At 34.9% G+C, this 24,588-nt stretch overlaps 4 protein-coding genes across 25 annotated transcripts in view; 2 read left to right on the plus strand and 2 right to left on the minus strand.

Annotated features, from left to right (window-relative positions):
• LOC128682622 (uncharacterized) overlaps positions 1-8,143 on the minus strand; it is a 71,326-nt gene extending 63,183 nt beyond the window's left edge. For both annotated transcript variants that reach the window (XM_053767491.2, XM_053767483.2), the window contains exon 1: positions 7,631-8,143. In XM_053767491.2, coding sequence (XP_053623466.1) covers positions 7,631-7,800 — 170 coding nt within the window. In that variant the 5' untranslated portion in view covers positions 7,801-8,143. The remainder of the gene's footprint in view (positions 1-7,630) is intronic.
• A 1,361-nt stretch (positions 8,144-9,504) lies between these two features.
• On the plus strand, positions 9,505-11,482 carry LOC128683487 (fatty acid-binding protein-like). 3 transcript variants are annotated; one of them, XM_053769176.2, is made up of 5 exons: positions 9,505-9,646; positions 9,840-9,991; positions 10,340-10,509; positions 10,727-10,837; positions 11,253-11,482. In XM_053769176.2, exons 2-5 carry the CDS (start codon positions 9,922-9,924, stop codon positions 11,310-11,312), a joined length of 411 nt encoding a protein of 136 aa, XP_053625151.1. In that variant the 5' UTR covers positions 9,505-9,646; positions 9,840-9,921; the 3' UTR covers positions 11,313-11,482. The 3 variants fall into 3 exon arrangements, with proteins under 3 accessions (XP_053625151.1, XP_053625153.1, XP_053625152.1); XM_053769178.2 differs by having other exon boundaries at positions 9,530-9,676; XM_053769177.2 differs by having other exon boundaries at positions 9,557-9,688.
• Positions 11,483-12,312: 830 nt separating this feature from the next.
• On the plus strand, positions 12,313-13,739 carry Arl6IP1 (ADP-ribosylation factor-like 6 interacting protein 1). Its single transcript, XM_053769978.2, has 3 exons — positions 12,313-12,516; positions 12,803-13,174; positions 13,391-13,739. Exons 1-3 carry the CDS (start codon positions 12,493-12,495, stop codon positions 13,574-13,576), a joined length of 582 nt encoding a protein of 193 aa, XP_053625953.1. The 5' UTR covers positions 12,313-12,492; the 3' UTR covers positions 13,577-13,739.
• Positions 13,740-14,664: 925 nt separating this feature from the next.
• l(1)G0196 (lethal (1) G0196) overlaps positions 14,665-24,588 on the minus strand; it is a 29,412-nt gene continuing 19,488 nt past the window's right edge. For 11 of the 19 annotated variants that reach the window (XM_053769959.2, XM_053769974.2, XM_053769964.2 and 8 more), the window contains 6 exons: positions 21,663-21,968; positions 21,076-21,252; positions 20,473-20,608; positions 18,546-18,658; positions 16,063-16,169; positions 14,665-15,665 (listed from right to left, as the gene is read on the minus strand). In XM_053769959.2, the coding sequence (XP_053625934.1) occupies positions 15,042-15,665; positions 16,063-16,169; positions 18,546-18,658; positions 20,473-20,608; positions 21,076-21,252; positions 21,663-21,968 (1,463 nt within the window). In that variant the 3' untranslated portion in view covers positions 14,665-15,041. Of the gene's footprint in view, positions 15,666-16,062; positions 16,170-18,545; positions 18,659-20,472; positions 20,609-21,075; positions 21,253-21,662; positions 21,969-23,970; positions 24,022-24,588 lie in introns of all 19 variants that reach the window. The other 8 variants (XM_053769971.2, XM_053769970.2, XM_053769966.2 and 5 more) reach the window with 7 other exon arrangements.

Genomic DNA, 24,588 nt, shown 5'->3' on the forward strand with positions numbered 1-24,588 from the left:
CCATGCCATGGCTTTAATACATATATATAATTAATTTAAGTTAGTAGCAAGGGTTAGGGTTACATTTGATGCAAAAGGTATGCTTGATAGGTAGGTAGATGATGATTTGATAGTTTGGCGCATATGAACAAAATCTGTATGGTCACATAAGATGACTTTGTGTTTTGGAATGCACGGTAAATAACTAAGCAGGTAGCTAAGACAGACAGACAGTTTAGACATTCTGCCAAACTGGGCTCATAATGAAGAACATTCGAAAGGGAATTAATTAATTTTAAAAAAATCCAGATATGTACCACCATTAGACGTATCATCAAATATCCTCAGATGAATTTACAAATCAACTTTTGTAAGTATCGTAGTTGCATTCAACACCTAGGTAGGTACGTATCTGAAATGTTTTTTGAGTTCTCAAAATTCCAGAGTCCAGAGTCCAGCAAATTGACGATGTCTGTAGCGTCACCACGGCTGTCTGCCATCCGGATAACCAAGGTTTGGTTCACAGGCAAATAGTTGTACCTATACGCTAATATTTAGATATAAGTATTTCTGAAAACTCAAGATAAACTCTTATGAGTTTTCAGAAATAAATATTCACTAACATCTGAGAGTACGTTCACTTTACCGAGTAGTCGGTAGTATCAACGCAGCATCCGCGCCTGCCCACGCGCATGCGCATGTACATACGTGCTAATTTCGCGACTTTCGAGGGCGTCCCACAACCTCAACCCACAGACCTCCGCAATAGATACCTACTCAGAATTGGCCAAGAAATCTCTTTCACTATTTGTGAGAACAAATGCATAGATGAGCTCATGCTTTTTGCCAGTGCCAAGTTTTACAAGGTGTAAATATTCAAATATGCACATACAAAATTTGAACATTATAACACCACAAAATTATATTCACGCATACGGCAGTTATTTTTATACTCCCAAAGCGCACGTGTTCTACACAATGTTGATATTCTTCTACACCTGAAGCACGTCAAACGCATTAGAAACCCTGTGTAGGTACTTATACAGAAATATGAGCAGTAAAATATTATACAACTTTAAGATAATACGTATCCTAATAGAACAACAGCTGTGTTAATTTATTGACCTGCAGCAAAGGCAAAGGTCACTGAACCACTGCGTGGTGAACTAAAACAAATACATATATGTATTATTGCTTTATCTAACTGCAATACGGCTACGGCTGCCAATGAAGAATGCAGGTATTGACTGTTCTTCGCGAGACGCACAAGAAAATTTGTAAACAAACAAAAACCATACTAAAAACAAACTTCGTCACGCAGTTAAAGTTGCAGCGCGCAGGTGCAGCATCGATGTACTTTTTATTACGTAACGACGTGTGGTCATCGACATCGTAACACACAATTTACGCTCTCATACAGACTTGGGCTAAATGGAACTACTATTTCAAATTAAGGCAATTTAGAAGTTGTTCCATGTTCATTCTACTCCTTGAGTGCAAACTCGCAATCGTGAGTTATCTGAATCTGATTCATATTTGATATGACTGATACACTGATCCTCGATATCGCGTTATAAAGCATTGTGTACACGAGCGTCATTATTAAAATTATTGCTATTTGATGTCACACTCGATGATTACAGAGTGAGACTATACGGACTTTCCCTTTCAATGGAAATTCACGCACATAAACGCTATATAAATATGTATAATTCAGAGTCTAAGGAAGCCTTGCGGAAATGTAGACCACAAGCATTACAATCCAAAAAGAAATAATAGTTATCCTGACAGTACAGTACTGCTAATACGTACCTACGTACGATCTTGCTCTACATCACTTTACGTTAGCTGGTAGAAAAAGCCTAGGTTTCAAGTCCGTCTTTACATGTTTATGTAATAAAGTTAAACAAATACATGGGACAATTAATCGTAGCCCCGCGTAGAGATAATCTAAAAATCCAACAATGACACATTTTGCCAATTTATTACGACTGTGGCTGTCAGCAATAGGCGAGCGAATAAAATCTTTCCAGCCTAGTTAACTCGAAAGCGATTAGATAAGTGAACGTATACAATTTCCTATGTTGTGAATGTTTGGACACACCACATTCATAGACACACCTACTGATTAAGCTATTAACCAGCTGAACCAGCATGATTCATAATTACTCATTTAATTCTCAAAAGGGTCAGATAAAAACTGTAAATCCCAACTAATAGTATCAATGCGAAAGTAACTTTTATTTGTTGCCTCTTCACGCTTATCTACCTCAACTCAAATCCAAAAGTCTTCTTGAAATTTCACTTAAATATAGTTAAGAGTACGGAGAAGGACAAGGCTACTTTTCGTTCCGGGAAAATGCAGATTCCCATGGGAAATTCACGCGGGCAAGGCCGCAGGTAGGTCTACCATAATAATTGTAATCAACTTGTAAAGTCCTATTTATTTACCTACTCTATGTGGCATACTCCATGCAGTTTAAAGATAACGATTTGTGAATGACAATAACAATAAAATACTCTCTCGATTTTATTATTATTCAAATTTAATTTAATGATACTTAAAAGATTTTAAACTTATTTGTATGTTGTTTTTATGTATAATTATGATGTGTATAAACGATTACATAATTAGTTGCTAAATGCTTCGTCAAAACGTATACAGAATAGTATCCGCCACAAACTTCGTCAAAATATATAACAGTAAAATCCGCAAAAAAACTTCGTCAAAATGTTTACATGAATTATGATGTAACTATAAGTTGTCCCTGGCAGGTGCAACGACCACAAGTGTGCAAGCCATCTGCCAATATCGGGATTAATCGAATTTCTCAAATAACTTCCCGTCGAGAGGTCACACAACAACAACATATCCACCGTATAGATATTATATGATATTATTATATATCCACGTTAAAATTTCATATAATTATGTTACTGCTAACTTGAAAGATTTTTGATTCGATTTTATTTAGAACTTGATTGAACTGAAAATAGAAGCTAGAAGAGGAAGAGGAAAGCCAGGAAGGGTTTCTTGTATATACCAAAAAAAGAAGGCAAAATCTGTGTCGCTGGAAGTCACTCCACCGACAAGAACAATTAAATGTTACTATCATGAAGAAGACCTGATGTTGCATTATAATACATCTATAATTATATTTATATTATTCACTAAAAATGTTTTAGTTCTCTAAAAGTGCAGGGAATATGAGGTCTAGGAAGACCGAGCAAAAGTTACGTAAGGGACCTGAAAGAGAAGGCAAGTGTCTTGTCGTAGTATCGTGAAGCAGAGAACTGAAAGCAAATTCCACTGATAAGAACTAAGACACTAGAGCTCTTAATTAAGAAGAAAACAGAGTCGCGGAGTCGAACATTATCTTTGCACGTATACATTGTTAAGTTTACGTTTTAAAAAACACTTCAATAAATTAATTGTAGTAGCAAAAAATACATTGCCAGCCAACTACTGCACACGTACTCAATTAGTGCAATTACAATTATAGTGGCGAACGACGGAAATAATAAGAACAAGGCAGTAAAGAAATGAAACATTAGTAGCAGTGAAAGGAAAGTTAATAGCTAGAAAGAATTATAAACGGATACCTATATTACCTATTACAAAAATAATGTGAACTTAGAAAGATAACGTACACCACCGTGCGCATGTTAATTTCAATTACTATACATACCAGACATAAGTCCTTTTATCCTTTTGTCACTTTTGAATTTTCCTTTGATTTCCCATGATATCAGATTATTTCTAGTTTGGGAAATCAATTTTAGGATATCTTTAATATCTCTGTTTGCCAATGTATAACCTAATTGATGTTATTACAAATTACCGTTTGTATAGTGTACCTATACCTACCACTCCAGTGACAAGCTGTCTGCGAGATACAGACCGATGACGTCTTGTTCGCGGATGGACTGTTACAGGTAGTCATAATACCTCTAGATTTGTAACGTAGGTAACATCTGCAAATTTTAACCACTGTTTTGGCTGAATATTTTTTTTTACAGTACAGTTATATAGGTAGTTATACTCGAAGGCCACGCCTTCGAGTTTCGCAACTCTTGGCTCTGTCTACCCCGTTAGGTATAAAGGCGTAATATATCCGTATGTATCTGTTTAAACACTCATTGTTTACATCCAAAATGTTTTCAAGTATTTCAAGAACTAAGAAAATGTATTTAAAAATGAACACGTGTGTAGGGCGGAACAATACATTTTATTAGAAGTTAAGGCCGAAATTGATATGATTGCTTAGTGAATGTTTTGGAGTTTCCATTTGCATTTTGCGCAAAATAAATCTATAGGCGTTATTCTGTACTAGCAATATTTTGTGGGAATGGACGTAGAATCGTCTCTTCATCGTCTGTCATGTTTGAATTATGCGTAGTTTTCCACGATAAACCCGCGGGAGGATCTTGCGGTTTTCGCGTCACAGCAAAGTACCTACTATACTTAGACAAGTTTGCGCGTCACGCAATGACTAATAATGATATTGGTGTATAATACACCTTCTATATTTATCCTTGTCAAGGACAGTTGTGCAATAAATACGTAATAAGCAGTAAAAAACGGACAAGTAAATAGTTTTAATGACCAATGAGACTATAGGCCGGTATGAACATACTGTATCTGTTCTCATTTTAGAGTAACAAACAATCATAGGTACGTAGTGCATGGACACCAATACGCAATCCATGGACCACAGCTAAGCAAGAAACCTAATAAGAGTAATTGATTCGTTACACTGATATGTTTAAGAAATCGAAAGCCCCAATGATCCCATGTCCGACCATGCAAACATACCTAGGTAGGAGAACGAGTTTTCATAAATGAAGGAATTTGTTGTGTAAATATAGAGTTACTAGCCTAAATGTGACGTTCCTGGTATATATGGAAGCTTCTTTTTTACGTGTTTTTATTTTTGATCGGATTAATTTATGAGTGGCAGATTACAAAACTATACTATGTCCCAGTTGCTAATCCGTCCACCGGAGAATCTATCCACTTACTACCTATGAAGGGACTAAATAGGTATAAGACCATGAATTCAATGAGTAAAGGAAACCTTCACTCATGGAACGTCACAAACACCGAACTCAAAAATTTCTTAATTTATTCTGCAGAAAATTGATCGATGTCAAGACTTCGAATGTAATAGACACGAGACAGGAATATGTAGCTACTCGTATCTACTGTCATATTTAAATTGATGTCATTATGCACTTTTGCGCAAGAATTTAAACAGTTGGACAAATATTTATAGCTTTGAACAAAAGCCAATCTTGGGAAAGTTTGGTAAAGGTCGATGTCCTTATTGGTTAAACAAACATTTAATGTTCGGAAAACATTTGGCAATAAATAAAAAACATTATAATAAGTTTATTACCCACTTTAGGTTCTATTTCACTATATTACCTACGAGCATTGAATGGCTTTAGTCACAAAATATTGTGAGAATAGAAAACTAATAAATCTAGGTAGAATAAAGTAGGGACCTAGGTAGGTACTGCACAAGTGCACACACACATTATATTATCGTCAAACGCTACTCTCCCAACTGCATGCAAGTCATGAAACTTTTTGTAGGTAGGTATCAGTCAAGGATAATACAACCAGGTATCAGCGCATTATGATGGCCTTTACAAGTTCAGACTAACGATATGCGTCAAAAACGTACCGTACGAGCGCATAGATACTTTACTTATCACGAAGGTTTTCGCGACAGGCTAAGCGATGCGTACTACGAACTATCGCGTAATCTGTGGTTTACATAGGCATCAAGCGAAAGAGGGTAACACGCAGGTGAAGTAGCAGTATGAAATAAATCTAAAATATTGGTACCTATGTCAAAAGAACCATGTCTATTAATACATAAACTCCAAATAGGTATATACACTACATCAGTACACTATGTATTTTCTGGTCTAGCAACCTAACCTGTACACAACCTTGACCCTTGCCAGTAAGTTTGTTGAACGTTATTTGGCGCCCGACGCTAATTTCGTTTATCTATTAAAACTGCTTCGGCGACCGTTGCGTTTAAATTTTATATGAACGTGACTTGACGCTCAGTCAGAGTATAGAGAGCGTTATGTCGTTTTACTTAAGATCTAATTTAGTTTGAAGGGCTTTTACTAATGAGTAACCTGTAAATAATCCACCAAACTTTTTTTAGGATTCCAGAAGAGATAATTTTGCTATATCTACAAATCCATCTGTTTACAGCCAGGCTCCGACTAGTTAAAACTCTGAAATCTGAGATTTGATATGGTCATGCATATCATTGATTGAACAAATTCAAATTGTAAACCACATATGAGAGGTTTCTCTACCAACTTCATCACCTCAAGTCAATAAATTTGATCTGTGTTGATGAAGTTGTTAGAGTTACTTTATTAGCCAACTAATCATTCAAATATGAGAACTTCATTGAAATTCTTTAATATTATAATAATACATTTATTATTCTTCTTCAACTTCTTAATTCAATGTATAACTTATTAATTAATTCAATGTATTTTTATTATAATAAATAAGATCATAATATTTTTTGAACTAAAAATAATATTATAACTAAGTACTGCAGTGAAGGAATGTTGCAGAGTAGGTAGGCTGTTCTTGAATAAGCATGAGAACCACCCCTGCCATACTCACTCAATACCACAAAAATTGCACAGCATGTCCAAAAAAGGTAGCACTTAAAAAAATTTTGTTAGACATACCCAAAGTTCAAGAGTAGTAATTATGCCTTAGTTATAATAAACTGGTCATAGTGTAAGTCTTCATTACAAAGCAAGAGTTTCTTTTTTTTTTAATCTATTTTTTGTCAAGGCTTCAGTTGCTATGCCAACCTTATGGGGAAATTCCATTTTATTTGGTATTATGTCTGCCTTTGCGTCATCCCCCCTCTCCAGAATGTATAAATAACAGCAAGAGTTAAATACAGTTTTTTTTTGTTGTGTATTTAAGAGGAACATAACAGATCTGTTAACATCTTACAGGGAGAAGTGGAGGAGACTGAATTGCTGACCAACCCCACATAAAGTGTAGGGGGATGATGGTGTATTTGCATATTTAGGATTTTCCAATTTCTTCCTTCACATTTATTGCAAGCCCTTATTGCCTAATTTCATGATTTGAGGCCTCTGGGAGGTAGGTTCAGGTTCCTTATCCTAATAAGGTTGCGGTTTAGAATCCAGTTATAGACAATGCAATAAAAATATAGAAACAAAGTGGTCACAATTACGCCTGTGACTATTTTCACTTTAGTTTGCATTTTATATATATTTATATACAACACTTCCCATTAGTTATTGCTAACTAATATTATAAATACTAAAGCAAGTTTGTTTGGTACCTCTTCACTCTTATCTACTCAACCAAACTTTTTTAAATTTTGCATACGGGTGATTCACAGACTGTTTCATTTTCAAATAAGTTTCAGATAACAATCAATTATTTGTCTCTGAATAAGGTTAATTTGAACCTGTCTATTTCCTACAGATGTCTACTAAATACAGCACTATGCTTGTTCCTAGCATTAGGATATAAATTAGTGATTTTGTTTTTTATTTTGCATACCTATTATCATTCTTATCAGATTCCTAGAAGTATTAAAAATAAATATTTTTTACTCACTTTTCGGTCAAATATTGAGTTGTCCAATAAAGGACTTCGCCCGGCAACTCTGATTCCGTTATGGTGTATCCAGCGATGTGAACTGGTAGCTGGTCTTCAGGATTCACAGTAGCAGCAAAATTTTCAAAAAACACGCGATAGGACGTCAAATAATCTTCTTTATCTCCCATTTTAAACAGTTTATTGAGGTCAACAAAATTACTAAGGATTATTCACGTAAGCTATCGATCAACAAACCCTTGTTATGATTACAAAATCTTAACTGAGCTTAAATATTACAATAATGTTAAAAAAAAATTATGCACTGTTACACGTAATCCTAAAATATTAGTTTATAAAAATAAAGAATACAGTTCGGTTTTAGCTCAGGTTTTGTAAAATTCAAAACATTAAATTCACATCTCGCTCACACATGTCACTTCCATCCATTAAACACACCCGTTTGTTCAGAATTCGGATAAAATATTCTCCTTGAAATATTTATAATTATGTACAAATGGATTGGTTTATATAAAAAGCACAATGTCTTCGAAATTTAATTTAAAATACCTTACATTGACTTACATTACACATTACTATGTACCTATTAATTGCCTCTCAAAATATTTTCATTGAAATAATTATCCTATCTTATTTCAGAACGGATCCGTACATCACTATTACACACTATAGTCAATCGATTTAAATCGATATGTTACTCGCTCGCTTCGCCACCCCAATTACATGTTGTTTTATTATTTACCAGCTTAATTGCCAATTGTTGCCCACATCTTTACCTGAGGTAGTCTATTTTTGATCTCGGTTGATAAAACTATATATATTCCAAATTTCATCAAAATCGGCCAAGCAGTTTAACTAAATAGTCAATGAATATATGGGGTTTAACCATTCAAGCGTGAGTCACTGCGTGACTGACTTTCGCATTTATAATATTAGTACAGATGGATATTATAATTAATGACATTGAAAGTAATATTTTCGTAAGAACTACTTATTTCCATACTTTGGAACAATATAGCTCGGAACCGTAAAAAAATTGTTTTACACTGAACAAAAATTTGTCACATACAGATAAAGAAAACTACAGGCGACGAGCCAAAGAAGATAGAAATAATTTATTTGAAGCACAAAACATAGAGAGAGATCTTTCGTCATCATTTAAGTACAACTTCTGGGCCCATCTCATGCAAAGCGACAGATTGAACGTTGTAAAACCGGGCAAACGATTAGGGACAAAGGACAATACCGTTTCTTTAAATATATTTAAAATATAATTTATTTTTCTTGTAAGAAGAAAATATGACGAAGTCATTACATACAATGTATAAATATGTTCTCTGTCTACGGCCTGTTCGGACTTCCAGAGTCCAGACTATCGTATAGCTAGTAATCACCTTTTTGCGCTTTACACTAATCAGAATCCAAACCGGTTTTAAAAAAAAACGGACTATTTTTTTTATCTACTTTAGTTTTTTATTTACTTCATCTATTATAATTCGATTCTATCCGTATCGATATTCATTTCACTTCATACCTATATAATCTGTGACATAGACCGTGACATGTGACAGATGTCACTTTGACTTTTAATAAAAAAAATATTGGGATACCAACTTCAAACTATTTCCCATAAATATAGGAATCTAAAAATAAAAGAGAAAGGTGTATTAAAAAAATATAATTTATCAGAGCCAAAGGTGATCAGAGCATTAGTAGAAAAGATGATGGATGATTATTGGGAATTAACTTGGAAATTCCTAATCTTACCACGTGTCTGCCTTGGCGCGGTATGCTATTTTGCTATCGATGTAATAATTATGAAAATAATTAAGACAACGCATGTTACGCTACGTACCTACCCTTATGTCTACCTTGTTTTCAACGAGACAAAAGACATAATTTTAACATATCTAATTGATTAGGGATTTGATGAAAGAGTTGGTAACTTCTCAATATCACTCATATTCTCACAACAACAATATTTGTGTTACGAACTGGTGTAGAAAGATAAAATAGGTAAACTACTCTTCATTCGTTTCTTTTTATGTAAGTACCTAGGTAGGTATCTAAACTTGAATTATTACTATGTACTATGTATCTATCCTTAATTTCATCGTACTTTTGATAAACCTTTAGAATTATCTCCCCAAATCTTTAATTATTATCATTATACGTGATTGATATAAAAAATTATCATATTTTCTTTCAGATAAAGTCGCCAACAGGGCACGGTAGTCTTTTATAAAAAGTGCTAACGATACTACCTATTACATTTTTTGAAACATTTTATAATGCCATCCATACCTGGAAAATATCAACACTATAAAAATGAAAATATTGACGATTATTTTGCAGCCGTTGGTGAGTATAACAAATTAGATCAACCTTATTCATGACCAATCATTTTTTTATCTGGTGTTATTGAAAAACCTAAGACTAGAGACAAATAATTATATTTTTGTACTTCTTTTGAGCTTACCTACTTTATTGTGAGAAATTAGATCAGTTTTGTAAAATTTAGAAATATACTTTTGTCAGTACATTTTATTATAAAAATATTCTTATATAATTATAAATGAGGGCATTTTTGTGAAGGTTGTCTCAAGGAAAATATTTTCAACTTCACTATTCAATGTATTTAGTGTACAAAATTGATGTTTTCTGAGTAAAGGGAGTAAGAATTTTAACTTACTTTTTTTAAAATTTCAGGAGTACCTTACATGGGAAGAAAAATGATGTCAATGTCATCACCTTTAATGGAAATAACTTTAGATGGAGATATAATGACTATCAAGAACACTTCATTGTTACGAAATGTGCAACATTCCTTTAAGCTTGGAGAAGAATATGAAGAACATATGCCTAATACTACAATCAAAGTGGGTATAGTCAATAATAGTCTTTAGGTAGACTTGTTATGGCTGTGTATCGGATAATCTTTTTTTTTTCAAGTTATGTGGTGTACTTACATCCTCCTATTTCAGAGTTTTTAATAGGCACCTATCATTTGCTTTATAATTACCAATAGAATGCCTTTTCATATCTGCAATACTAAATTAGTATCAAGGTATCAAATAATATTTATATATTTTTTAGAGCAAAACAGTCATCACAAGTGACAATGAATTGGTGACTGAGTCAGTAATACCAGAGAATGGTGCCAAATGTGGACGGCATTATGTTTTCTCTGATGAAGGATGTGTTATTGTAAGTACTTTTTTAGTGTTTTGTATGTAAGGTACAATTTATTTACTTACTAATGATAATTATTTTACCTGATGTCGTTTTCACAATGATTGTGGGATGGTGACTGAATCAAGGTGATTGAGCCTGTAATGTCTTGGGTAAGAAAAGCATATTCCAAAAACTGGCCCAGTGAAGGCCCTAGGGTAGTATTAACTTCTGGGTAGATAACTTAATTCTTCATGTTCATAAAATATGTTTTATATAAGTAGCATAATTTGATAATTAAAGTAGAAATCTGAGTAACAACCTTCAAAAATTTCAGTTGATTTGTTACATAAAAAATATCCATTCAATAAAACTGAGCACCTAATTTCCCCCTATTGTATATGGACATATTAGTTAAAACATCAAAAACGAATGTTTAATTTATTTTCAGACTCTTACGCATGAAAAAGCAGCACAACCTGGAAAGAGATATTACAACAGACTAAAATAAGCATCAATTGTTGTTAGGAACAACAACATAAAACCATAAAACGCTTTGATCTTGAACAATTTATATAAAATTTTTGGTTGGGAAATTTTACTTAATGTAAGAAGTGTTATACCTATTGTAAGAAGACTGACATGTAAATATAGACTTATTTACATCCAAATAAAAATGTGTTTATTTTATATAAAACAATGAATTTTCTTCTCTGGATTTGGGTTTCACATAGACTTAGAAAGGGCCCCGCGCCTGGGTTTTCAATCCGACTCAGTTTTACTAAGCATATTATATATATAATAGGTACTAAGTAGGTTTATGAAGTAATTGTATCTATGGATATTTGACCGAGCGAGCGAAGTCTATCATTCTACTTGGAGTAAAAAAAAATTTTTTTGTATGTATGTTTGCAATATCATTTGAACCGTTGGTCTGATTTTGATGAAATTCAAAAGATACCTATGTAGGATCTGCCAATGAAATATTTAAGTTCGTAGGGCATCATAATCGGTTGTGGTTTTTGAAAAATTCACAATTTTGTAAAACAATATTGTGTTCGCGAGGTCTAAGTTCACGGCGAACGACTAGTTATGAGAAATCTATACACTTATTTTCAGTACACATTTAAAGACGCATAAGAAAATTTGGCAAAATTTACAATTTCCCTCTCAAAAACAGCAAAATGCTATAACAAAAATAGGATCACCGGTACTGGTAGCAAGATTGGTAATACGATTTCCAGAAATACTAGGAGACCGTCCTGGCTTCGCTCGGGGAAAACTATCATATAATTATGCTATTATATCTATAATTATGCACCTAAACCACAGTATAATAAAGAGTATTAGCGTAAACCTTCCTCAGGAATCATCTATTATAAAACCCGCATCAAAGTGCTTCCCCTATAAACAAAATTATACTAATCTATGTGAGATCAATACTATTTTAGGAATAATATATATAATGGCAACAATTTTGCTGTAGATGTCATTATCTTATCGTACACACGCACCCTGTCACCATTGACATTTAGTATTAATAAATTTCATTGTTTTGAATGTTGTTTTAGCGAACGGTTTAGTGCAGTTTTGTGGCGTCCATTCTTTGTCTTTTTATTACTAGGAGTACAATTTATGTGAAAAAAATACTGTAAATTTAGTATCCTACATTCAGACAGCAGTATTTTGCGATGGCAGACATTTCTCAAGAGCAGGTACGTAGTTTAATGTAGGTATGCACCCAAAATAAAAATTGTAAATGAATATCATGTTTTTTTATCACGCACGGCACTTTAAAATTAAGTGCCTACTCTCTAGCTAAACACATTTCTTTTCTATAATCGTTATACATTGTTACTGAATATTACTTCAGTAAAATTGTTATCCTAAATTAAATTACGTGGACATTCTTTGCTTCTATCTTTGTAGGTATTATTTGAATCTTTCACTACCTTCATCTACTACTTCGCATCATTACAGTAGATAATGTTGTGTCCACAGGAACAGCAGGTTAAGAAACTGAAGAGGCTTCTAGAAGGATGGCGCATGGCTTTATTGCCGCTGAAATCAATCATCCTCTGGGAACAGCAATGGCACCCTTGTGCAATTGTTGGTTTTATCTCGTTCTTCTATCTCCTTATTTGGCTCCTAGATCTGAATACTCTTACCACATTTGCACTTTTGGGCCTCTTACTAAACTTTGTCGACTTCATTATCCCAGTGATAACCAACTCACTATATGGTCCAAGTGCTTGGACAGGTCAGAAAGAGAAGACTTTTGAAGAAATTTGCAGGAGTATTGTCCTCAGCTACAATAAAACATTGAAGCAAATTTCTAGTTTTTATTCGCTACGAGAAACCGGCCCATGCATGGTAATTATTCAGTAACATTTATTTTAAAAAAAAATTGTGACATTGTAGAATATATTAATGCAAGTCAGTTGACTTCAGAATGATTCTTGGTAAATTTATCCCTGATTTAGCTTAAATTTTTAATAATAGAATACTAAACTGGTTTTTAAATTCCAATTCCCATATAGAAACTAGTCCTTAATTTGGATATACTTTGGTGTTATTTTTTTGTTTCAGTACTACATAATCTCCATCAGCATGCTGTGCACCCTGGCCTGGGTCACCTCTGCTATTAACAACATTTTCCTATTGTATGTTTTGTCTGTGGTTGTGCTGCTATGGCCTGGTATCCAAAACAGAGGAATCTTCAATACATTGCTCTCGATGGTCAATTTGGCACCAAAAGTGGCTAAATTAGAATAAGACCTCATGAATTTATTTTAGCTTTTATGAATTGTGATGCGTCTGGTCATTAAGGTTTTAAGTTTAAGCTTAGCTTATCAAATTTAACTGTATGATGTACGAGCTTTAAATTTATGTGTTATTATTGGTTTAATTATAAAGGTAGCTGAAATGTTTGTTTTAATCCACCTTTTTTTTATTTTTTTTTACTATGGCATAAGCTTACCCTATTTAAGTTTACATTTAACACATTATCCCTGATATTCTTATGGAAGTTTAAGCTAAAAAAGATTTCACACTATCTCACTTTACAAAATGTGGTATTGACAGAAAGTTACAAAACCAAGTATGCTTTTTCTTTATTATGAATATTTTGGTATAGTAATATTGTTATCCATAAAACTGGTCAAGAGCAAGTTGGGCTTGCGCTCGAGTTACTGTTGTTAGCCCTTACGTTTTGCAAAAATTTCATGATTCTAGGATTTTGGTTTCCCTGTAGAAATCGCAATGCGAAAATGGTCAAACCTTTCTTTGACATTTTCTCAATAAGAGGAACAATAGTTCCTTCTCTTCTCTTTTTTCACCTTTGAACCATGTTTGAACCGTAAAAAACCATTTCAACTTGTTTCATTGATTGCTTTTTTGTAAGACTTGTTTTTGGTGAAAAGCAAGTGTTTTTAACAATAATGACTAATAAGGTCATGTAAAAGTCGTGTTTTGTTGCCAAGATGCATGGAAATGCTGTCGATAGCTACGAGGCTAAATTATTCGACTCTTATCAATAGTTCCTTTTATTTTCAAACTATCGAAAGTATGTCTATAGTAGCCTATCGATCGGCAATACGCCCTAGGGTCACGCGTGTGACACACGCGGCGTGTCACCGATATCGTTTTTTGTTGTTCTATGCACCTAGATGACGACATCCTTTGTTTTTGTAACAATTTGTATGTGGGAGTATCGAATTTACATGTTTGAATTGAAGAAGCCTTTTTCGATTGAAAAAAAGGTGATGTCAAATCCTGGTATTGAATGACTGAATGGAAGACTATACTCTTAGATGACCCTACCCTGCACAGGGATACAATAGTATAATAATAAAAAGTGCAAATATTTTCTAAATAATGTATTTTATATACAACTTTTTGTATTAAACTTACTCCAAGACTACATTTTGTTATTGAGAAACATTGACATAAGCAAATATTTCATTACTAGCCTTTGATGATTCGGGGTGATGTTCAACATCTGAAAATTTTATACAAGATTAGAAATATCAACAATTGTTTTAAATTATGTGGGTTTAACATTTTATTAACAAATAGCATTGATTCCATTGATTTTACACATAAATTAATCGAAAAAATATTATCTAATCCAAAGCTATTTTACACAATTCAATTAATATAAAATAGCCTCTTTATAAAATTTTAAATTTATCTAAATGCTCGTAACAATTTGAAATTGTGTATATTTCGTCATAAAATATCACTGTTCAGGAACCGCAAAGCCCGGTTTGACTGTAACATTATTAGCCTTCCTTATGGTGGGTTTGTCCGCGGATACATTGTTAGACTTACTTTCACTGGACGTGCTCGGTTTCAACGACTCTTCGGTAACTAAAGTGGTCGTGAATCTACTGCCTGAAACTTGTGGGTTAATATTAAATTTTTGTGCGCTGCTATCGCTATATCTTCTACTTCCATTGTTTAACGTGTCGTTTTTCTTATTTTTACATTTAGCGCTACTTTTGCTCTGTAGGTTGAGCGAGTCTAAGTTGCAAGCGTATTGCGAGGGATCAGCTTTGGAACATTTGTTCTTAACGTCGTCTATGTTGAAGTTTTTGCTGCTGGATGGCATGTCTTTGTAGAACGTTTCCTTCGTCTGTTGGATGTTGAGACCGTAGAAGTCTAGGGCTCCGCTGGTGGAGGCGGCGGCTCCGCTTGTGGACGAGTAGGGTCCGTTGGGGGAGGCCAGGGCGCCGCTGGTGGAAGCGACGGCGCCATCTCGCGGTGCACCCGCGGTCTGCGGACTCAAGTCGTTCTTAATGTACCTCAACGATGTAGCGATGGCATCAGCTAATAGTGTTTCTTCGTCATCTTCACCTCCACTCTGAAATAAAGGCAGATATTTATTTCGGATTTTTCTTTTTATATTACTAAACTCTTCGTTTGCAGTTGGTCTTTTCACTAGTGTGTATACAACTGCCACCAGATGGTAGTAGTAATAAAATTAATATACATCCTTCATTGAATAAAATCACAAACTAAGAAAATAAGGTAATAATTTTTCAATAATGCAAGAGTCATCTTAATGACTTTTCAATCCAGTCTGACAGAGCTATATAAGATTCGAAAACGAATTGCACAGTCACTAGAAATGGAAAAATAAAATCAATATCCGCCGGCTTAATATTGAAATATTTGCAAACAGCGAAAAATTTGCAGTTATCGTACCAACTGGTTTATGGAAGTTGTCGTTCTCAGCCCTCAGGCTAAAATTATCATACCAATATTTCGTGGTCAGTGATGGAGCCGGCGGTGGCCTCGTTGCTGTTAAACTCCTCCTGCTCGGAGGCCAGCGACACCGGCGTCACGTCTCCGCTAATAGATGAATCTGCGAGCGAGTCAACAATACTTTAGATGGGACAACATAAGTCTACACTTCGATGATTCGATTGAAATAAAACTCTTTATCGCAGGAGGAACTGAAAGGAATTCACGTATTTAATTAAAAAAGGAATATCTTACTTATCTTTTGTATATCTGCATCCCTTTCTGTTCCTCCTGTCGCAGGAGTGGATTACGTAGACAGAGAAAACTACGTAAAATATGACCAAATACATAGTCATATTTTACATTTTGCTCATTCAATGAAAGAGAAACGAGAGCGCTAAGGTTGTAGAACGCCTATCTCACTGCTTTGTATGAGATAGGCCGGGAAGCTATAATGTGTTGTATCCATGGAATTAGTAGATGTACGGAGTACTTACTAATTCCATGGTTGTTTCACATTTGGCTATGCCAACTCGTTGCCTATGTCTTAGGCAACTTAACGTTCACTTACGACTATGATATATTTATAGTCAGAATAGATAATAATAAACGTCTTATATTTACTCAGCAGGCTGCATGCTTTATTTAACAGATACCTGTTTAGCTGTGACACATGTGTTGTTGGTAGGTACTAATGGCATATTCATTGACCAATTTTATTCCATACTTCATGTGTTTTACTTAATTTAATTTTAAACTTTAGCTCATGGGATGGGAGTTCCAATAGTAATTCCAAAATGCATATCCTATAGTACATACATATACTTAAAAGTGGACACTGGGCTCCGACGCTCTGTTGAGATTATAAATGCGAACGTTAGGATGTGGATGTGAGTGAAGATAGTTATATCATCATACAAAATCTACTGGACAGATTTTGATGAAAAATAAACCTTGAATAGGTTTTATTCTACTCGTTTAGCACATAAGCTACTTTTATCCCGGAATTCCCACGAAAGCAAAGCCCCGGATGGCAACTATTTATACAATGCTCAACATGCGAATCCGAAGTAAATAATTTAACTGTTATTATATAAATCGATTGGATGTTATAGTATTTCATCCTATTATTAACTAACATGCATTATGTTATTAAAACCCCATAAATTTCAATGCAGTAAATCTTGATATTTCCTAGTGGAGGATACGCTCTTCAGTAGGAAATATCTCAAGAATATTCGTCTGTATGTAATGCGACAATGATCTCTTGGCGCGTGGAAAACATTGAACAGTGGACACTGATCTGGCCCGGTAAGAGCGTCGTCGCTGCTGTTGAACAAAAAGATTACATTTTGCTTGATTATTATAAAAAATCATAATTTGTTACGTGTAACAGTAAGGTTGTTTGTTGATTATTACTCTCTAATGAAAAAACTGTACGATCGGCGTAAGACGTAAGAGAGATGGATCAATTTGGTCGAACTGGCATGGTCTCAACAGCTCAGTGGTTAAGAGCACTGTCTCGGATAGACAGAGACGCGGATTCAATTCCCGCTCGATTCCAGATTTTTTTCATGTCATTATTAATTTAAGAATTTTGCGTTATTAAAAAACTTAAGTTTCCAATTTTGGTCGCCGGACCAAATATTATTAAAAAGTACCTAATTCCGGGTATTCGACCAATGTTACACAAATCTAGTCTGTCATCCAAGTGCCAAAAGATGCTTGTAGATCTAAAAATGCAGCAACAACATATCCTGCACAGTCATCGATGATATGTTGTTGACTTTACGCAAGACTAGCACTTCATAATGTCGGCGCAGCATGCACATATGGCAAGCAGTTACGTTTGTGTATGATTCGGATACCGTGTTAGTATTTCGTTGACCAAATGATCCAGGGTGCGTAGAGGGACTTTGCTATTTACATCTCATCATCGAGTCGATTCGCAGTGAGGAGCAGCTAACCAATTAGAGTGCACCATTGCGACACAACGACAACCACAGCGCAATGTGATTGATGTGAATGACTACGATATCGATTCAATAGTGAGAAGTGAAATGCAAACCCGTACTTCGCCATCAGAAAACTATTGCGAGTTTTTCAATATCGATTGTTGAAACTTTTCGCAGTGAGACGGAACGAATCAATCGCATTGTGGTGTGATCGTGTGTCGTCATATCATAAAGCCATACCTATGATTGGTTCATTGCGCTAAAAGTTTCGACTATCGATACTGATTTGCATACTTGAATTACCGCTACGGTCGTATTTTTAATATACTGTGCAACACTTTTGTCAAACAGATAGCGAAGCATTTTTCGCCATTCGCCATGGGCTCACTGTTTGACAGAAGCGGATTCCGTATTTGAATAAAAATGCTAATTCTAAATCACATTCAAATAAAAAAAGGATAGCAAACGCAATTTAGACTTAGCATTACTCGTGGCTATTATGAAGCCCTTATACCGCATCTATAAGACTGAGTGCTGTATACCTGCTACATTGGAGTGCGGCAAAAATGGGTGCAGGCTCGACTCGTAGGCGCACAACGTGGCCGCCTCGCCGTCCCACTGGGGGAGCTTCGGCGCATTTTTACTCCAATTGCTACTGGAATCCACAATTTTCGTTGTTTACCAACCTCGCGACTGCCGCGAGACTCACCCTTATCTTCGCCGCTCTTACACAATCTTTTTTTTTATATAAAAAAGGAAGTAACCAGAGACAAAAAGTGCGTAAATACTGTAGTTATTTATGATCTTTTGACACAAAATGAATACTAGTTATCTAAAATAAAGATTTATTATATTTATTATATGGTCGTACTTTACTAAAATCCGTTTAGGATTTAGTAACTAAGCGTTTGCGGGCAAAACCGACACAAAAATTAAAATTAGGATGCTAAATACAGTAACATTTTTTGCATGTACTTTTTGTTTTGTTCTGAGTTGAGAAAAGGTTAGGAATTTCATTTTAGGTACCTACATTTCAGAACTTTGTACCGATTGTGTAAAAGCGGTTAATTAGAAATTGGCCTAGTCACTGTATGAAGGGAAACAAATAGATGATGAAGAGATAGATGAACTTAATTGTAGAAATGATATAGCGCATAAACTTACGAATAAATAGTTAATACAATTATATTTGACTTGGTATACAATGTATGATAACAAAATATATTAGTAACTTTTTTTACAGAGATACTAAAAATCATGCACTTTCCAAAATATACACTCAATTCGTTTAGTCACCAATGTGTCCTAAATACTGCGCATCAGCAAAGATCACATTGTGTCACACATCAAATCATCAAGAAAGCAAAACATCAATGTATATTTATAATTAGCAATATGGATATCCCCTGATAGATTTAAAATGATATCTAAAATTTTTCATGCATCCCCCTACAAATTAACAGATGGAACTTGTCTAACCAAAGAATGAGCTGAATGAGTAACTTTTGAAAAATATTGGTTTTTACCACGATACTAAATCGTTGCAAAAACACATCTAAAGCGAGCTGTCGATCCAGTCGACTTGATTGAGTGGAGTCATACTGTATGTAATTTTTTTTTGTATATTTTTGGTGCAATAAATAGCTCTATAGTCTACAAGTCTCTCATTATCTATAGTCTTTCTATAAAAAATCAACTATACTGTTTGATTAGGTAATTGCAATAAGAAAAGGTAAACGATATTGTTGTAATTTTATTGAAATATACACTATATATTTATTTGCATACAACAATTTAAGTAATCACAATTTCTATATAAATTAATTTGTAATCTGCAAAGATATATATATTCAATATTTCAATAAAAATACATTTCAAAACGACAAGACTAAATACGTAAAGATATATCTAGCCTAACCTACACTACATGACGTTTACTAGAAAACTGAGTGCAAGTCTTCCTGTCTTTATTATTATATTTCACTTATGTACTCAAGGATTTTTACTTCTGACGGTAGTTATTCCAATACACAGAATATACCACACTGTTTTCTATCAATGTTTCGTTACTTATATGTGACTTTCCACGAGAAACAGCACCTTATGGAAGGAAGTCGCTAAAGACGTTACATTAGCTCATTTATATTATAGACTAGCGGCTTCATTATTTCTACTCATCCGCTCAGGTAAAAACATAATAAATCATACACCAAAACATACCTTGAATCATTATATCTATTAAAAAAAAACACATCAAAATCCGTTGCGTAGTTTTAAAGATTTAAACATATATTGGGAGAAACAGCGGGATGCGACATTGTTTTAAAAATACTATGTAATGATGCGCATAATACCTTACTTTATAAAAGACTTCATAAGGTACCATTTTTGTGAAACGTCACACAACTTTATCTACGTCCAAAACCTAAATAGGTGCCTGTGATATTACATGAAATCGTTTCCTGGTACCTTTCAGAGTTGTTCTTGAGATGTTCCGAGTTGGAGGCGTAGTTGGAGTTGGGGGAAGACGGACCCGCCGAGGAGAGCCCGCTCGGGAGCTCCCCGGACGACGACATCAGGGAGGAGGGCCCGCTCCAACCCACACCTACACGTTTTTTTGTTTAAATCACTGGAGAGTATGAGATTTGTCAGTATAGTGGCAATAGCAAATCCCTTAATCTCTGCCTATTCCCATGCAAAACAGGCGTGACAATATGCAGTTATTATTAGCATACGCGAAAGATCGCAGCATTACCATAATATTATGCCATACATACCTCATTTATAAAGTTTTATTGTCGTATTTTTAAAGTTTGAAACATCAGCGTATAGCTTATGGCTAAATTTTTTTTATAACGAGCAAATGTTTAAAAATAATTGAATGTTGCTTATTGCTTTATGGTTGTTTTTCAACATGGAATGATATGCTGGTTTTGTTTTTTTTAATGGACAGTAAATAAAATAAATTGTATTTGAACTGAATTTGAATTAAGCAGGCGAAGGTTGCTTGTTGTCGTTACAGACACCACCAAAGGTCGCTACTGATCATACACTATCGTCTGCAATACATACTATTAGCAGGCGAAGGCTGCTTATTGCTGGCCGGCGTTGGCTGGTTAGAGCCCAGTAGTACAGGTGCAGCTGTCACCCTTTCTAGGAAGGCATCAAGTTGTCTCAAAGACAATGCGTTGTGTAGTGTCTCTAGAGGCCGAATGGCTGGCACGCCGCCGAATCCTTCCAGCGCCGCTACTGTAAAGTTACAAGTTATATAATTAGGATGAATATAAAAAATATGCATATAGATAAAATACTTGTTTTTGCCGTCAAAATATGATATGACTGTGAAGAAATCTTCTGTGTGATTGTCAAGGAAAAAATCGTGTATGTCACACTAATGTGGCAGTGAGTAGGCACACATTATATGATGCCATATAGATTGCGTGTTCTATAATGGGCTACGTCACTTAAAAGTTACGTAGTTAAATATATACGAACATAGCATGGATCTTCGTAATCTGAATAAATTAATGCCGAATTGAATACATGTATCACCACTACACGCGCTATGGCGCGAATGGCGAGCGAATACAATTTTATAACAATATTGTATCATTGACTTATCTCAATAAGACAACAATAAAAAAGTAAAAGAAACTTACTATTGGTAGCAGTAGCCGTCGGTATCATGACCCTGAGATTGGGCGCGGAGCTGGAGCCCGAGATGACGGCGGTGCTGAAGAGCGCGGCGGCGGCGCCGGACAGCTTGCCGCGGGCGCCCAGCCCCAGCATCTTGAGGTAGCTCATCTGGCCGGCGATGCTGTGCCGCTGGCGCCGCCCTGCGTCGTCTGACTCGCTACAGCCCTCCGAACGACCCCCGAACGTGATCGCGGACAGAGGAAGCTCGTTAGTCGATGACTCCACTCCGTCGATGTTAATTTCGGGGGTTAGCGACGGAGTTTTAAAAGCTGTTACGTGCGCACCGTGCGGTTACGTGATATGAATGAGTTAGAAGACAGGTGACGGACAGAAAGAGAAATATATATATTAATAAATAAATAAATAAAGTTGAAGCGTGATAGTCGATCACTTGGCGAGTCCCGCTGTGCTGTTTGGCGACGGTTCGCTCGAGCGTAGTGCTCTGGGGCGATCATTTCCTCACTTGTTCACATGCGTACTTGTTGTATGTGATCAGGAGAGGAAATTTCGACTGAACGTCTACGCTCGTTCAGTGTTACAATGAAAATTATTTTAGTAATTCATTGCTAAATTTAGAGAAATTCAAATTCAGATTTCCCATTTTAAATTTTGTTAAAAAAAGTAGGGTTATTTTATAGCAAGAATCACTTATTTTTTATCTATAAATCGAACTTCTTGGGACTATAATTATTATTGTTAACCAAACACATGCAATCAACGAACAGTAGTCAAACTCACACACGCAAATCCAAAACAAAACACGTTAAGACGAGAGCAACGCAACGCAAACACACAAGATCGCCGGCCAGAGTGAGCTGCCGGCTGCCGTCGCGCTACAACTCAAGAACCATCAGAACAGACGGACACAGAGACAATCACAAATAATACGGTCGATGATGAATCGGAGTGTAGCTCGTGTTAGATTATAGACAGAGAATATTATAGACAAGGGTTTAGCGTAGATACATGAGATAAAACTATTCATGATATATTGTTGCATAGATAAATTGCGGCAGGTTGCAAAACCGGGCACGCGATGTGAAACAAATATACTAGCGCTCTGTCCTGTTTATATTTTTGTATGAGCGAAATGAAAAATATATTTACCATGTCTATATTTTTCTCTACAGAGCCAGTAGTCCACTATATCAGCGAGATAGGTTTTCACAACCAATAGAATTATGTAATATATATTAGAATACGAATAACGAAATCCTATTGGTTGTTTAAACACTCTGCTCTAGTGTAAATGGCTTGAAAAACACGGAGCCATACTCTCAATAATACAACATGATCTGTCACAACAATGCGCTAGAATGTGGATAAAATTAGTGATGCAACGAGAAAATTTAAAACGATAATTTTGATAAATTCTCGCCTTGTATCTTCGAATTGTATGAACTGGATAATGCTTCTACGGGCAACTACAGATCGATATTTGATTGCATTTCGGTAAACGGTAAATGATGTCTAAATGCGGTAGGCTGTGTTAAGAGTAGAGAATATGCATTAACTATTTAAAAAAAAAAAACAAAGTATAGCCCCAGCGAATTGGTCGCTAGGGGTGCTGGTATTGGAAGGTTCATTTGAAACAATTTTTTTTTACTATTTTACGTCACTAAATGCATTTTAGTTGTAAGTAAAGACCATTTTTAAGCTAATTTGGTGTTTAATGCCTATTCTCCATTTCTAAGCCTAATCCTACAGCGTAATACATGCACACCCTTATACAGTTCTAGATCACATGTAAACATAGCCCAAATAGTACATCGAAATAAAACGAATGTCCCTGTGCTTGGTAAAATCAAGACTAAAATGTGCTACTTTGTAATTATAATATTATTTAAACTACAGTAACAGATAAAATAAAACTATATGGCCTCAAATAATGTATAATATAACTACATTATCTTAATAAAACCTGAACATCATCAATAACAATAACACAGCCAATAAGAAAGACTGCAACAAGAACGACCTTAATTACATAACTACTACATTTTATCATAGCTAATTGCAGTGGAATCTAAATTTTGTTGTAGCAAATAGGTTAGGTTAATTGCATAAATGAAATTTTGCGGTAATAATCAACACACATCACGCTGCAATGTGCTTGTAAATTGTTTATCATTTTTTCTGCGTAATTGAGTGGCTAAATTATAATCTACAACGCACACAACCGCCTAAATTCTCCAAGCATGCAGACGAAACACAGGCCTACATGGCGACCCCGCCACCGGGCAGTACCGAGTCTGCTGGGCACTGACTGACCTTGAAGGCAACTTGACCTCAGGGTGTTTAGCACATCGCTCGCCTCGCCTTCTAAAAATCATTATACATAATGATTCAGGTCACTATGACGGCCTCAAATGGTAAAAATACGGTGTTTTATTTTGTGGCTTGTATATAACCTAGATCCAAACTAAACATCTTTGTACTACACCTTTTCTTTTATATACTCCTCTATATTTTTGCATGAGATGTAGGGAAAAATTTTATATATAGGTCAGAAATATAAGGTGTCATTTATAATTATTTACAACGCGTATGAAATTGTATATATTTTCTATCTAACGCTTCTTATAAGAACTGTATAAAAGCAGTTAATTAATAAGCAAATTGTCTATGAAATTTGAAATCTATAATCATATTTTATTTAGGCAGAGATGTTGCCATAAGGATTTTGTACTAACAAAAATAATAAATATTAATAGAACTTATCAATATTTAAACAGTTCTTTATGAAGAGATAATATTGGTATATTGCGTAAAAACATGATAAAACACAATGCAGTTATCATTAGGTATATTGTTGCCAAAGCTAAATCATTTTTATATGTATGCCAGAGATGAAAAAATTCAGGACATATTCCCGCTCGAGTCCTACAT

Source organism: Plodia interpunctella, chromosome 3, assembly GCF_027563975.2.
Source record: "Plodia interpunctella isolate USDA-ARS_2022_Savannah chromosome 3, ilPloInte3.2, whole genome shotgun sequence".
In the NCBI taxonomy this organism is placed as follows: domain Eukaryota; kingdom Metazoa; phylum Arthropoda; class Insecta; order Lepidoptera; family Pyralidae; genus Plodia; species Plodia interpunctella.